The following is a 15357-nucleotide window of genomic DNA, read 5'->3' as shown; positions in this document are numbered from 1 at the left end:
ACCCATTCTACATTAAATAATTGTCATTGTCAATAATTCAATATCCAACAAGCTTAAAACATAATAATCAATTCAATATCCAACAATGTTAAAACATAATCAATATTTAACAAATTCAAGACATATATCAAAATCCAACAATCTAAAATTTCAATATCATTATCCAACCAACATTTACTAAAACATACATAACATAGAAACAATAATCCTAAGCCCTAAATCTACCTAATATTTCTAGTCATATAATCAGTCCATATATTTTGTGCAATTTCATCTCTCTTAGCAGACCATTCTCTTGCTTCTTGTCTTTCTTCTCGCTCTGTGAGAGTTTGTATTATCGAATCAGACTCAGACGCCTCGTATAATCCTTGGTTAAGTAAATCACTAGGATCAACTCCCATTATATGATTATGAATGATAGAACAAGCCAAAACTATATCTACTTGAGTTTGAAAATTCCAAAATGGTTCAGCATCTAATACACGAAACCGTTTCTTCAAAATCCCAAAAACACGTTCAACAGTGATCCGTAATGATGAATGGCGAAGATTAAAGAGTTCCTTTGCATTTTCAGGCCCTTCAGCAGCAAACTCTTTTAAATGACATCGGACACCACGATATGGGGTAATACATCCAATTCGGATTCCATATCCAGCATCGGCAAGATAATATTTACCTACAATTTTACAATACATAATTAATACTAATAAACTATGAGCTTACTAGAACTATTTGTGATAAATATTACCTTCTGGAATTCTTAATCCTGTTGGGCGTGAAAGTGCATCATTTAAAATACGAGAATCATGTGCACTACCTTCCCAACCAGCTAGAACATAGGCAAATTTCAAATCAAATGTAATGGCAGCCAATACATTTTGTGTCGTCCCCCCTTTACGGCTACGAAATCTTCCTTGCATGCTAGGTGGAACAGATGCACGAATATGAGTTCCATCTAATGCTCCAATACAATCTTTAAAATAAGGATAAAACCGTGGATTGTTTCTAATTTCACTAGGAGTTGACTCATCAGGTAATCTAATAACTAGTCTATACAATTTCAAAATAGCTCTCAATACAACCCTAAAGTAATGGTGAATTGTCTGAGTTGATCTATAATATCTAGATCCAATCACTCGAAACCTTACATTATGACCAATTATATGTAAAAATATAACTACTTGCTCCCTAATATTGACAGATTTAGACGATTGTAACAAATTATTCCTACTAAGAATATCACATAAATTAAAAAAGGCGATCGGTCTCATCCTTATCACATCAATACAATACTGGTCACCACTATATAAAATACTATTAATATAATTTTCTCTTTCATAATCTCGATTCACACGAGGGCGAGAAGTAATTTCCTTCATAATTTCTAAATTTTTAATCCAAAGAGCCCCAAAAGCTAAAATTGAAGCCACGACTCCGGCAATTGCCATTTGATGTTGATTACAATCCATCTACACAAAATTATGCCACACAAATATATGATCATTATAAAAAAGATGCAAGATTTTCATAAGATCACATAAAGTTGCCATGACTATGCATACATGCATATCAAGCTAATTGCCATAATTAATACAAAACTTCAACAAAATAATTTGGTTAATACAATACTTCAACATATTTGATATTGTAGGAAATTAGTTTTCTTGTAGGAAATTGCAATTGCTCCAAGATTTTGTTTTATATTATTAGGATTTCAATATCATGTATAATTAATTAATTAATCATGAATTTGAATGGGAAATTGCAATAGTGGATGGTAATGAGTTGAATAAACATGGAGTATTAGTGCTGCCCCATGATTATTGTAGTTCAATGATTACTATATAATATGTTGTTAATATTTAGGTATACTTGAATATTTTATATACATAATTAATGGTGAATGTATTAAGGAAGCGTGTTTATTATAACGATTTGATTAAATTAATTATTTATTATTAAATAAATTAATTTTATTTATATATTATTAAGAAGAATCAAATAAGTAAAATTGGAATAGAGTTAATATTTACTGTTTAAAAAATATCATTCATTAATTTAACAAAGTTAATATTTTTAAAAAGGATTTATGGTTCTGTAAAAGAAATCTTTTGTTTGAAATGAATTGCAATCGGGAAAAATAAATGTTAAGCTTATTACAAATTGGACTTATTTAACTTCCTTCTAATAATATAGAGATTAAATTAATTCATTTAATAATAAAAAATTAATTTAATTCGATTCCTATAATAGAAAACCTCCCAAATACTTAACCTAAAATCTTAAAATATTTTAGTTGACTTGTTATAATAATTTGAAACTTTTATATATTTGATAGTATCTTTTCATTAAATTAATTAAGGTTTGATGAATTTATGAGTAATTTGAAAACCATATTAAATATATATATACCTTTCTAATCCCCACAAGAATTAAAAAAATAAAATTCAGTCAAGCTTATTAAAACCTCCAATGGACTTCTGAGACAATTCAGTATCCTAAACACTTCAAGTCTGTAATTACAGCAGGCACTCTATATTAATCAAAACTCCCCACTTCCTAAAAGGTTTCAGTTTGAGTATTCTACAACAAAAAATCCCTGTATAAAGCATCCATTAATTTTATGCCCTTCTAAAACTAAAGATTAACTCCTAACTACTTCACACAAATGAATTAACATGAAAAAAAAGGTAGTTTCAAGTCTCAGCCACTACAAAAGCAGAACCTTATCAAACTGGACTTAACTTTCTCCACAAACTCATTTTTCTTAAATCCAGCAAAAATTTGTTAATATATTTGGGAGATAAACATGTTCGGTTAACTTGAAAGGTAAAGAAATTCTGCTGATGAATGATCAGACCATCGCCTACAATTGCTGCAGATTACCAGTAAGCTTGAATTACAATTTTTGACCAAATTTATTTAATACCTTAATTTGTTATGCATTATTTGTTGCCCATTTTCAGGACCACGTGTAGTTTATAGAGGAAAATAAAATTTGGGACCATTACCAGGAACAACAGAACAATAGAACAACAGGAACGGCATTGAATCTTTTTCAAGCAACAGGAACAACAGAACAAGTCTTGAACACCAATTTGAAACAATATGGTTCAGCATTAGTTTGACTATAATCGAATAAAATGTTTCAGATTGAAGTAAATTATTCAGCAAGTAGATAAAACAAATCATTGTCTCTACTGATTTTTTTTAATGAAAGCATAAATAGTTGTTTATTCCCCTAACCATAACATTCATCTATTCTGTTGGGAATTTAGGCAAACAAGTAGGACAAGAAATTAGGGTGTTAAGGCTGCAATTTTTTTCAATTTTCCTTTCCATTTAACATTATTCACTCATGTAAATTTCTTTTGTTTTTTCCAGCATAATACGAACTGTAATCATAATCTTTGGACTCTTAAAAAGCCAAACATTTTATTTTTTCAATTTTCCTTTCCATTTTGCAGGCAGAGATGAAGAAGCCAAACATTTTCTCTCTTAAAAAGAATCATCCTTTAGTAGCGAAAATTGAAAGAGAAGACATAACTATCTCTTTGCTAACTGATTTGGCCATGAAAGTATCCAAATTACCCATTTTCCAGTTAACCTAGAAACTGTTTGCAAAAAACATTTGCAGAAAACTACCCATTTGCAGAAAACACATCTACTACAAAAACTTGCAATAAAACTTGCAGAAATCAACAGATCCCCTAACATAGAGCTTGCAATTTTACCTTCGATAAACCAGCAGAGGTGAACCGGCACGCTAACGAGGCAAGCAAAGAGAAGAGGTGAACTAGCAGAGAAGATGAGGCAGAGATGATGATGCTGCAATCGATAGGGTGAATAGAGGAGCTATGGAAAGGGTGAAGAGAGGAACAGTGGAAAGGGTGAAGAGAGGAGCTGTGGAAAATGTCTTACCGATTTCTAAGGGGTAAGACATTTTCCGGAAGGATGAGAGGCTTTTACCCGTGTTGCGGAATTGATTTTCCAAAAGGAAAATATTTTCCTTCAATCAAATACCGGAAAATGGGGAAAACCAATTCCGAAAATGGTTTTCCCCTATCAAACAGACCCTTAGTATTATTGTTAGTAAAAAACTAGTATTATTTTTATAGTTAGTTATTAATAATTTTAGTTAGTATTATTTTGTATATAAAATTATTAATATTATTATTGTGTTAGTTATTAGGATTAGTGGTTAAATGGCTTTCATGTACAAAATTGAATATTGAAACATTATTTTTTTATTTAAGTTATTTATTATCCATGCGAGATGTTTTACGAGATTTTGTTTATTTTTTGACAGATTAAATATTGAAGATGGATGCTAAGTTTTTTGTATGCGTTTATTTCGACGGAGTCATCTTGACAACAAGTGTTGGATGTGTATTTGAATGTCAGCAACAAATAGCAATGAGATTTAATAGAAATGTCTCGTTTGATGAAATGAAGGCAAGGATTAATGCAAAAATTTTAAGACGTTGAGGGAGAAGGATAGTAAAAATTTTCTACAAGTTTCCAGTTTCGACAAATCCAGTCAAATTCGTCGAAATGGAACTTGCAGACGACGAAGACATTGAGACAATAGTCAATCTCTACTGTGGGAATGGGAGTGACAAGAATGCACCGATTCACTTATTTGCTGAGTAAGTCGGTATGGAGCAAAATGCATCTGATGAAGAAGACGGGGCTGAAGAACCGCGGATGGTGGCTCCAATATTATACGTTGATAGTGAATCAACTATGGGTGGGATCGGTATCGACCTGAATATTACACCCGATGTTGATATGGTTGGTGGTGAAGAAGAATGTGGTTGCGAAGAAGAAGGTGGTGGCGATCATTGGGATAAAAAGGTCGATAGTGACGGTGATCCCGATATAGACGATGTACCTGATGATATCGACGATGAAGACATTAACGCTTCTTCGATCGGGGAGCAGATGCGGCATATTTTGATACACAATAATCCTGGGCCACACATGTCGCTCATAGACCCTGACGCAGCGTATGTAGCTGAGTTCCCAAAGTACCCTCAAATAGTTCATCGTCACGGGCTGGCCGTAACATCTGATGATGAGGAGTTATTCATATGCCAGAGATTCAGCTGTAAAGAAGAGTGCGTATATGCCATCAAACGGTACAATATGAATATATCAGTTGATTATAAAGTCACAGTGTCTACTCCGACAATATATGTTAGGGAGTGTTGGAAGGCAGCGGAAGGCTGCAATTGGCGGGTGCGAGCTGCATTCATTAAAAGTTCTCAGATGTGGGAGATACGAAAATTTGTTGGTCCTCATACATGCACATCAACACGTATGACAGAAGATCATGGAAAACTTGATTCAAAAACAATCTGTACATGTATCATGCCAATGGTGAAGGACATGCCGACCATTAAAGTTTTGGTACTGATTGCCGAAATGCAAGCACGATTCCAGTATCGAGTCTCATATCGGAAGGCATGGATTGCTAAACAGATGGCGATGGAGCAACTGTATGGAGATTACGATTTATCGTATAACGAGCTTCAAGGTTGGATAGCTGCTATGCGGGAGTATGTACCGGGGACTGTGATTGAGTTGCAGGGAAGACCATATTACGGCCCGGACAGCCAGTTACAGTCAGTAAAAAGGATTTTCCATCGAATGTTCTGGACGTTCGATCCATGTGTGCGGGCATTTCCCCACTGCAAGCCACTTGTGCAGGTAGATGGGACCTGGCTGTATGGAAAATATACACAGATCCTACTTATTACGGTTGCTCAAGACGGCAATAGAAACGTGCTCCCGATAGCATTTGCCATCGTAGATAAAGAGAACATTGAGTCTTGGGAATTCTTCCTCACAAACCTGCGGAGGTATGTTATTAGCAACGATAACATTTGCATCATCTCCGATAGAGGGAAGGGTTTAATTGCAGCAATCAGGCGTTCTGGTGTGCCGTGGAGATCCATTTACTGCATCCGTCACATTGCGGCTAACTTCCACAAAGATTACAAGAATGCAGAAGAAGAGACAAGTCGTGGCAATGGGTAAATGATAACCTTATATTTTCAATATAAGTTGTAATATTTCATGTTATCGAGTTACTAGAACTTATTTTTCTTAATACGTATGCAGCGTACGAGTTAGAGCCACATATGTTCCGATAAAAAATGATCCGACTTGAGAGTGATATGGAGGGGCAGACAAACACATCTTTCCGACAATGGTTGGGCACAATGGAGCCGTGGCAATGGGCTCAAAGTTTTGACGAGGGCTTTCGTTATGGCCAAATGACCACAAACTTAGTCGAGGGGATCAACGCTGTTTTGTTAAAAACACGTCATCTTCCGATTGCATCTGTATTTTCTGCTACTTTCTACAGGCTGGCTACTTTAATGCCAAGAATGGGTCAGCAGCAAGTCGACCAGATTGAGGCGGGACACGTGTTTGTCGAACATGTCAGGGATACAATGGTCACAAACCGTCGGTTGGCGAGGTCAATGAATGTAGAAATATATTCACGACGACTGGAAACATTTCGAGTTACTAAGAGCATCAGTCGTCGACCTGGTATACCAACTAGGTCCTACGGAGTTGATCTCCGGAACCGACGGTGCGAGTGCAGAAGGTTCGAAACACTTCATTATCCCTGTGCGCATGTCATGGCAACGTGTGCTAAAGTTAACGTCAATGTTGAACAACATGTCGATGATGTGTACACGCTGGAGTGCACATTGCGTGTCTGGGAAAATGAGTTCCCCGTCTTGCCTGACCTATCAACGTGGGAGGTGCCTCTAACGACTTTCGAGCTTCTCCCAGACAGAGGGCTGCGGAGGAATCCGAGAGGTCGTCTGCAGTCAAGCAGAATCCGTAATGAAATGGACATCAGGGAGAAGTTTGACGGAAAACGTTGTGGAATATGCAGGTTAAGTGGTCATAGTCGGAATAAATGCCCTAACCGAAACTTTCATGTTGGACAGTCGTCCGGATCGGGTCGTAATTGACCTAATATTGTAAATTTTTTATGTGTAATGATAAAAAATTATACAAATGATTATGATTACATTGTATCCAAATTAAGTTATAAATTAGTATATGGCGTTTGGAATTATTAATATTATATCGAAAATGGAGGCATATAACCTTAAATTAAGCTTTAATATAATGCAACTTTAAAATAATTAAATTGGTAAAAAGAAATTGAACAATAAGCACAATAACTAAAACTAGAATAATTAAATTAGAATAATTAAATTGATACAAAAAAGTACAAACGTGTTAATGTACAAACATGTGCCATACACCCTTAAAATTGATGGTTCGATGGTGTAGTCCTAGGGGTATACCTATTCGGAGGTCGACGGTCACGTTCTGGGTGCCCGCGACGACCGACATTATCATTTGGCGCAGGTGGTGGTGTAGTAAAAATAGGGAGGAAATCATTTTGAGCAGGTCCCTCGTTCGGCAGCGACGAACTTGATGCACCTGAGGGAGTCCCATAATGCTACGGATATGGGCCGGGCGAGTAGGATCCGAATAGTTCAAAGTCGTATGCATATTCTGGCCCTGAGAAGCTTGGCAAATTGTCAGTGCCTAACAATTCCGGATGATAGCTATCTGAACCGACAAATCCAGATTGTTCTGGATCTGGCTGGGGCTCTTGCTTGGGCTCCGGTGGTTCCGGAGAATAATATGCCATGGGATCTGCATCATGCTGGGCCGCTGTGGACGATCCCCCATGTCGCTGCATGTGCGGGGGGATTACAACCGACTGGCCTCCGTATAAATATGACTTCCTGCAACTAAAGTACCATTGCATATACTCTTCTGATGGTTGCGAGTCGGTAGCCATAACCAGCTAAGGTATTCGACAAAATCGATCGTTCCACAGCGCCACAAATTTCCAGTGCTTAATTCCCCAATCTATCACCGATTTTCCTCTCTTATTCTTCCCGTGAACTTCTCCCACCTCACACGGCGGATCCGGGATAGGTTGGATTGCACCAAACTGCCGTAGCACCCGATCCCCGTGATACCACTCGACCATATTGAAATTTATAATTGGCGCCAACAAGGAACCCTTGTTTGGTGCCGCCAACAGGGTTCCCTTGTTTGGTGCCGCCAACAGGGTTCCCTTGTTTGGTGCCGCCAACAGTGTTCCCTCCACCAGGGAGTTGTCAAATCAGTTCAGGTTTTTTTTTCTATTTTTTATTTTTTTGTTTTTTTAATATATTTTGGTAAATAAAAAAATTATATATATTTTGGTAAATAAAAAAAAAGTTATAACATTTTGGTAAATTTTTATTTTTTTTATATTATTTTTGTAAGGAAGCTATAGATATTTACCTTTGCTATGGACCCGTAGATAAGACTACAGCCACGCGTCAACTTTGTAATAGAGAACCAGCCAGAAGCTACTCTACATACAGCATCACCAGATCTCACCTCTTCAATCGAAATCCAAAGATTTTGATGTCCATCACGATCACTCTCTCAGGTTAGAAGAACAGAGCCACACCAGTGGAAGAAAAAGAAACCGTAGTATTCAGGCTAGTGATCCAACAACGTTTTAATCCCTCTCTCTCTCTTTCTATTAGTTTTATAATATTTCTTCCAATTTTTCATCAATTTCCTCTGAATTTTCATCCAAGGTAAACTGAATTACATTTTCAGTCTCCCTTGCATCGCTGCATTTGCATTGTAGTTTCTTTTAATTTTTTTGTTAAAGATTTGTTTTGAATTAATTTATTTTCACAGTTAATTATTCCTATGAATTTTTTTCATAGTCAACTTGTGTTTTCTCCCTGATTAAAAATTTTGAATCTCCAGAAAACCTCTTTTCTTTTTAAAAAATTGTGATTTTTTTAACTGAGAAATGAATTAGAATTTAAATTTGATCAGATTTGATCTGGTAATGTTGATTTTTTTCAGATTTGATTAAACATAAGAAGCAACTATGGAATTCTGTTGTGTATTTGTAGGTAAAATGTAAGGGAGTTCGATTTTAAAATTAATTTTGTTTTTTGGTATATTTTACAGGGGCATTAATTTTCGTGGAATTTGAAGTATATTCTTTTGGCACCAATGGAGCGTGCGGAACTAACAACTGAGCAGGTTGGTGATCTGATCACTTAATTTGCTTTATTAGTTATAATTTTACATAAAACTAAGTATTATAGAGTTTCAAGTTTCGGTATCGGAATTTGAAAGCTTCAGGGATCTTTTGGTCGTTGCTTCTGTTATTTTCTTGCAAGCAAAAAGTAGAAAGTGCGGTAGAATATAGAAGCAAACTATAACTTTGAAGAATTAGACATTTAAGTTGTGAAACTTTTCTTTCAAGAATTAGACATTAAAGTTTCATTTCTCTGGTAGATTTAATTTACTTCCATGGGTGCTTCCTTTTATTTTTTATGTTATTGAATGCCTTAATTTTGAAACCTTTAAAAGCATGAAGCTTCTCAAAAGTAGGTTAGGAATTCTCCTATGAACTGCTTTGATGGATGACACAGGTTTTAGAATTCTTTTAAACGCTTCAAATTGTTTGTTTCTTCTCTTCATCATGGCTACTAGAGCACATTCTTGTTTGCTTTCTTAAACAAGCACACTACCACTTGGCTTTTGTTTAAATTTTCCCTGATCTTAATTTGTTAAACATTTATTCTATGTTATGTTCTTCTTGTGATTTCCATGTTCAAAGAATTTAAATCATATTATCTCTTTTTTAAACTTTTTCAAGGATATAGCTAATTACGAATGGTTACTTGTTACTGGTGATTCCAGTTTGATTATCGTCGTTTACTCTTTTAAAGGTTCTGAAGAGAGACATCCCATGGGAAACATACATGACAACTAAGCTGATTTCAGGAACAGGCCTTCAGCTGTTAAGGCGTTTTGATAATAGAGCTGAAAGTGTCAGGGCACAGTTGTTGGATGATGTAACGTTTTCTAACTCTTCTTAAATTATGAGCTGGGTATTATCTTGTGTATATGTTCTTTTTTTTCAATCTTCAATTAATTCAGTAGTTTTGTTAACTTCTCTTCCATCATAACAGGATAGGTTTTTAAAAACCTAAATAAAATTCTATGGGAAAATCTAATCAAACTAAGGATAAAAGAAAGATATTGATTGGTGAGATTGAATGTGACAGGATGGTCCAGCCTATGTTCAAGTGTTTGTTAGCATATTACGTGATATATTTAAAGAAGAAACAGTGGAATATGTTCTGGCTCTAATTGATGAAATGCTTACAGGTATGTAAAGAATATTGGTCTTGTGAGGATGCATTCATCATAAGTAAACTTAGTTACTACAATTTTCTATTGCAGCCAATCCGAAAAGAGCCAGATTATTTCATGACAAGTCTCTTGCAAATGAAGATACTTATGAACCTTTCCTAAGTTAAGTTTTTACTCAAAATTGTTTCCATTGTTAATTTGTGGCTGATTTATTATTTATTTATTTTCCTTGTGTTTCTTGTGTATATGTGTGTGGGGGTGGGTGGGTGGGTGGAGAATTAAGGTGGCTGATACTCTTGATATTCTTTAATCTTTCAATGATCAATTGGCTAGTAGTATCTAATAGTGATGTTTGCTGTATAGTTAGAATTCCTTTCCTAAATGTTATATTTATAAATATTGGCTTCACTTCTATCTTTCATTTTTATTTTTGACTCTAAATTGAGTTGGTTCCTTGGTGCTCAATCTGCTTATGGCTCAAGCTGGCTTATATTGTTAGTGATGACTCTGATTCTCTGGGATGCTTGTTTTGTCGAAAAGTAGGTCCTCGATCCTTGAAGATGTAACAATTTTGTCCTCTCTTGCTGGTTTATTTTGATAGTATTTGATTCCATCTGCATGATGAGCTTGTACAAATATCTGGATTATTCATGCCTTGCACATTACTGACCTTCATTTGATTTTTTGCTTTAAGTTGTCTATCTATTGTAAATAAATAGTAAATATGTATTATGAGTGTATTTCAAATCATGGATGAAAATATATACCTATACAACTGGCTTTCCATATATATCTTTGGGAAATTAGGTGGTGATCTCAGCTCAAAGTTTCAGGTTACCATAGACATGGTATTTATGAGTAGCTTGTGCTACTTTTGTCTGCCTGCCACTTGCAAGAGATTTTAGATGCGAATAACTTGTATCTTGAAGGTTACCAACCATCTATAATCGGATTATATATGGCTCTCAATTCTTATTTGCTGCTTTTATCTTTATTCTAGTCTTGGGCTGTATTACCTTATTGATTTTTAAGAAAAGAAGTGTGTCTCTTAGTTAATTTTGAATATATTTATTCATGTACACTCAATTTCTTATCTTATACTGAATCATCTGAAGTAAAACTAACAATCCACAATTTGTCCACTTTCAGATTGCTCTGGAAAGGTAACTGGTTCATACAAGAAAAGAGCTGCAAGATACTTGCCTTGATAGTAAGGTACAAAATGTGTGATCCATCCAAGTAACTAAGTACATGTTTAAAGAAACTTAACCAAATTGCATAGTGTCTTATATGATTTAGTTAATGACTCTACATTCTTCTTTCTATTTATTTATAGTGCCAGGCCAAAAACCCAGAATGGTGTTGTTGCAAATGGAGAAGCCTCAAACTCGAAGACAAAGCTCACTACCATTGATGCTGTACTAAGAGGATTGGTTGAATGGCTTTGCACACAGGTTAGTATACTGCTTTGGATTCTGTTTTTTATTGTCTGCAATGCACTGCTTATTTGTTACAGCTGACTCAAGTTGGTTTTGACTAGATTCTCCCTATAATTTTACATGTTCATTTATTTCTGTCTACATAGATGGTAGTTGTCCTTACTTCCTGACTCTCTATGTCTTTTGCAGCTGAAGAAGCCTTACCATCCTAGTCGTGGTATTCCAACTGCTATTAACTGTCTTGCAGCATTGCTGAAGGAACCTGTTGTCAGATCCTCCTTTGTTCAAGCAGATGGAGTGAAGTTGTTGATTCCTTTAATTTGTCCAGCATCCACACAGCAATCTATCCAGGTATTTTTTTTTTCACGTTTTAAGGTGGTCAGGTTTTAAAATTGAGAAGCTTTTCTTTGCAAGTCATTTGAGTGGCATAATTCTGAAATTGACAACTAATATTTGTATCAGCTTCTTTACGAAACATGTCTCTGTGTGTGGCTTTTATCTTACTATGAACCGGTAATCGAGTACTTGGCAACATCTAGGGCTCTACCCCGACTGGTTGATGTTGTTAGGAGTTCCACGAAGGAGAAGGTGAGGAATTATTTCTTATGGTATTAATTCCGTTTGCAGTTTTTCCAAGTTCTATCTGGTATGTCTATGTTGCTGGAATAAAGTGCATGTACAAGCAGGTGTACTATGAGATGGCATATGAGCAGACTTCCATTCCCTAGATTATTTGTTTTTACCCTTTTACCTTTTTTACAATTCTGAATCAGCTTTGAATTTCTATTATTATTAGGTATAAGTTGCATGTTTTTACGTCCATGCTGATTAATCTATCTCAATGTTGTTGATTGGTCATGTTGGTTTAATCATTTGAAACATACATGTTTGGTTTCTACAAAATTATACATCTGGACTTCAACAATGGCTGCCAGGTTGTCAGGGTTGTTGTATTGACCTTTAGGAACTTGTTGTCCAAAGGTACATGTGGTGCTCAGATGGTTGACCTTGGATTGCCACAAATTATTCAGAGTTTGAAAGCACAAGCATGGAGTGATGAGGTAAGAAAATGAAAGGTTTAACAGTTATTTGGCTATGTAATTCTTGTGTTAAACTTATTTGAATTTAACATTCAGTTTCAGTTCAGCTATGCTGAATTATATGTTCTGTTTACATATTGATGCTTTCTTATTGAATTGATTTGGGTATATCATAGGATCTGTTGGAGGCTCTCAATCAACTTGAAGATGGGCTGAAAGATAACATTAAGAAATTGAGTTCCTTCGACAAATACAAGCAGGAAGTTCTTCTTGGTCATCTTGATTGGTCACCCATGCATAAAGATCCATTGTTTTGGCGTGATAATATTACGTGCTTTGAGGAGAATGATTTCCAGGTATATGTTTTTCTTCCTCTCATTTTCCTTTCTCATGGCTTCCAAGTCTTCGTGCTATTTACTTGTTTATGGGTTAACTTCCTTTAAGTCAAATTTGCAAAAAGCTAAAATCTCCAGCAAGATATGATGGTTCATTGATTCTTGCTAAGTTTTTCCTTGCAACAAATTATTATGATCGCAATTTGAACATCTCTGCACAGAATCATTTAAAATAAGCATACTAACAACGGTGTTTTGAATAATCTAAGTATAAAATCTGTGTGGTAATTAGTTATCACTACTTTTCCAGATTCTAAGGGTCCTCATTACAATTATGGACTCGTCCAATGATCCAAGACCTCTGGCTGTTGCTTGCTTTGATATTTCACAGTTTATTCAGCACCATCCTGCTGGTAGGGTGATAGTGAATGACCTCAAGGCCAAGGAACGGGTGATGAAGTTGATGAACCACGAGAGTGCGGAGGTTACCAAGAATGCCTTACTCTGCATCCAGAGGCTTTTCCTCGGCGCCAAATACGCCAGCTTTTTGCAGGTATAGTTTCGTGTTGTTGTGTGCATGGTCATGTCTCATTCTACAATGCAGCTAGTGAATATATCGTAAGTAAATTCGGCTTCGGCTTTGTTGGGTGTTATATTTTCATCGGATATATTTGATAATGTCAAAAGGAAGATTTATTTTCCTTTCTGTCAAAAACTTAAAAATGCTACTTTGATTCTGAGATGTGCAATAGAAAATACTACTTTTTAATATTTTATTTTATTTTATTTTGCCTTTTGCTTTAAGGAAATATCAATAAATAGATTTTACTATGATGTCCATAACGATCCCGGTGTTTGACTCGGTAATCCAAAAAACTGCACCAATTGTCCTTAAACTTGGATTAAAATTACATTTCAATTATTTAACTTTTAAAAGTTACATAATTATCATTAAAATTATCGAACTGTTACATTTTGGTCGATGTGACACCTTAATATAAAGGGTTAATAACCAATTTAACCCTTGAATAATAATTAAAATATTAATTTTAAAATTTTTCTTAATAATAATTCTAAAAATTTGAAGGGTAATTGATCAAGTAGTCACCGAAGTTTTAATGTGTTCTTATTTTGATCACTGAACTTTTTTGTTAATTTAGTCACTTTTGTTACATTGATTGTCATTTTAAGTCACTCCATCAATTAAATGCCTTTGGTCACTGAGCAAAATGTCGGCATTTTTATTGGTATAATAACAAATTTAGCTTTTAACATTTTACATATTCTGTCAAGTTGTCTTAATTTTAGAAAAATTCAACAAACTTAACCTTCAATGTTTGCACATTTTTTCAATTTAGTCTAAATTCAAAATTTCTATAATTTTAAAAACTTTAAAAAATATATAATTTAATTTAAAAAGACATAAAAATATGATATATAATTACATAAAGGCTTAATTGTCATTTGGTCCTAATTCTAAAAAATTCAACAATTTAACCCTTAATGTTTGCATATATTATCAATTTAGTCTAAATTTTAAAAATTCAAAAACTTTATAAATAAAATATTAAAAAATATAGAACATTTAAAAAATAATCAATCAAAACCCAAAATCAAAGTAAGTAAAGTTTTTTTTTATTTATAATTTAAAATCATGAAAAACTCACAAAATGGTCTTATATTTGATATGCAACCGCATAATATTCTGACTAAAAAATTATAAGAAAAAAGTCAAAATCTTTCTCTCTTGTTACTAGATTTTCCAGTCAACCAAACAAAAGAGAGAAACTTTGTAAAACAACATTCATCCTTTCATCTCCTTCCTCGTTCATCTTCAAGCTTCCCATCGTTCTCCGACTCTCACTCAAACCTCACAATCTCAAATACTATACTCAACTTTGACTGACTCAAACTCCATCATCACTTAGTCATCGAGCACTCACCATTAAACCCACACCCAAAATCAATTTTTTTTTTTTTTTTGTTTTACAGACTCACCCAAACTCAATTTCTTTTAATGAGAAAAAAACGATCAGTGAAGTACCATTTAGCTTTAAACATTTGAATCCCTTGAAGCCTTGCACTTTGCCAGCGAAATGGAGCCAGAAATGTTTCAATAAGTAAAAGCTTTCTGATTTGAATTCCTCATTTTGATCATAGTTTTGGTTGGATGTGGTAGTGATTGATTCAAAAAATAAATTCAAAAGGTTCATTTAGCTCGATGGAGTTTCGTAATCAATGTTGACCTCAACCATTATCTCCAGTTAAAGAAAACACTTCAACCAATCAACACTTATTAAAAAAATCCGTAAAGTC

General features: G+C 34.6%; 1 protein-coding gene across 3 annotated transcripts; it reads left to right on the top strand.

The window, feature by feature from the left end:
* Window positions 1-8384: 8384 nt before the first annotated feature.
* On the top strand, window positions 8385-13812 carry LOC107950528 (V-type proton ATPase subunit H). Of its 3 annotated transcripts, none has more exons than XM_016885397.2 (12): window positions 8385-8540; window positions 9031-9105; window positions 9801-9926; window positions 10140-10242; window positions 10318-10390; window positions 11377-11442; window positions 11564-11681; window positions 11856-12017; window positions 12129-12254; window positions 12602-12727; window positions 12883-13062; window positions 13352-13812. In XM_016885397.2, exons 2-12 carry the CDS (start codon window positions 9076-9078, stop codon window positions 13598-13600), a joined length of 1359 nt encoding a protein of 452 aa, XP_016740886.1. In that variant the 5' UTR covers window positions 8385-8540; window positions 9031-9075; the 3' UTR covers window positions 13601-13812. The 3 variants fall into 3 exon arrangements, with proteins under 3 accessions (XP_016740886.1, XP_016740887.1, XP_016740885.1); XM_016885398.2 differs by having other exon boundaries at window positions 8448-8642; window positions 13433-13812; XM_016885396.2 differs by having other exon boundaries at window positions 8448-8642.
* The last annotated feature ends 1545 nt before the right edge of the window (window positions 13813-15357 follow it).

Source organism: Gossypium hirsutum, chromosome D03 (assembly GCF_007990345.1).
Source record: "Gossypium hirsutum isolate 1008001.06 chromosome D03, Gossypium_hirsutum_v2.1, whole genome shotgun sequence".
Lineage (NCBI taxonomy): Eukaryota > Viridiplantae > Streptophyta > Magnoliopsida > Malvales > Malvaceae > Gossypium > Gossypium hirsutum.
This window is presented reverse-complemented; position numbering and strand designations above follow the sequence as displayed.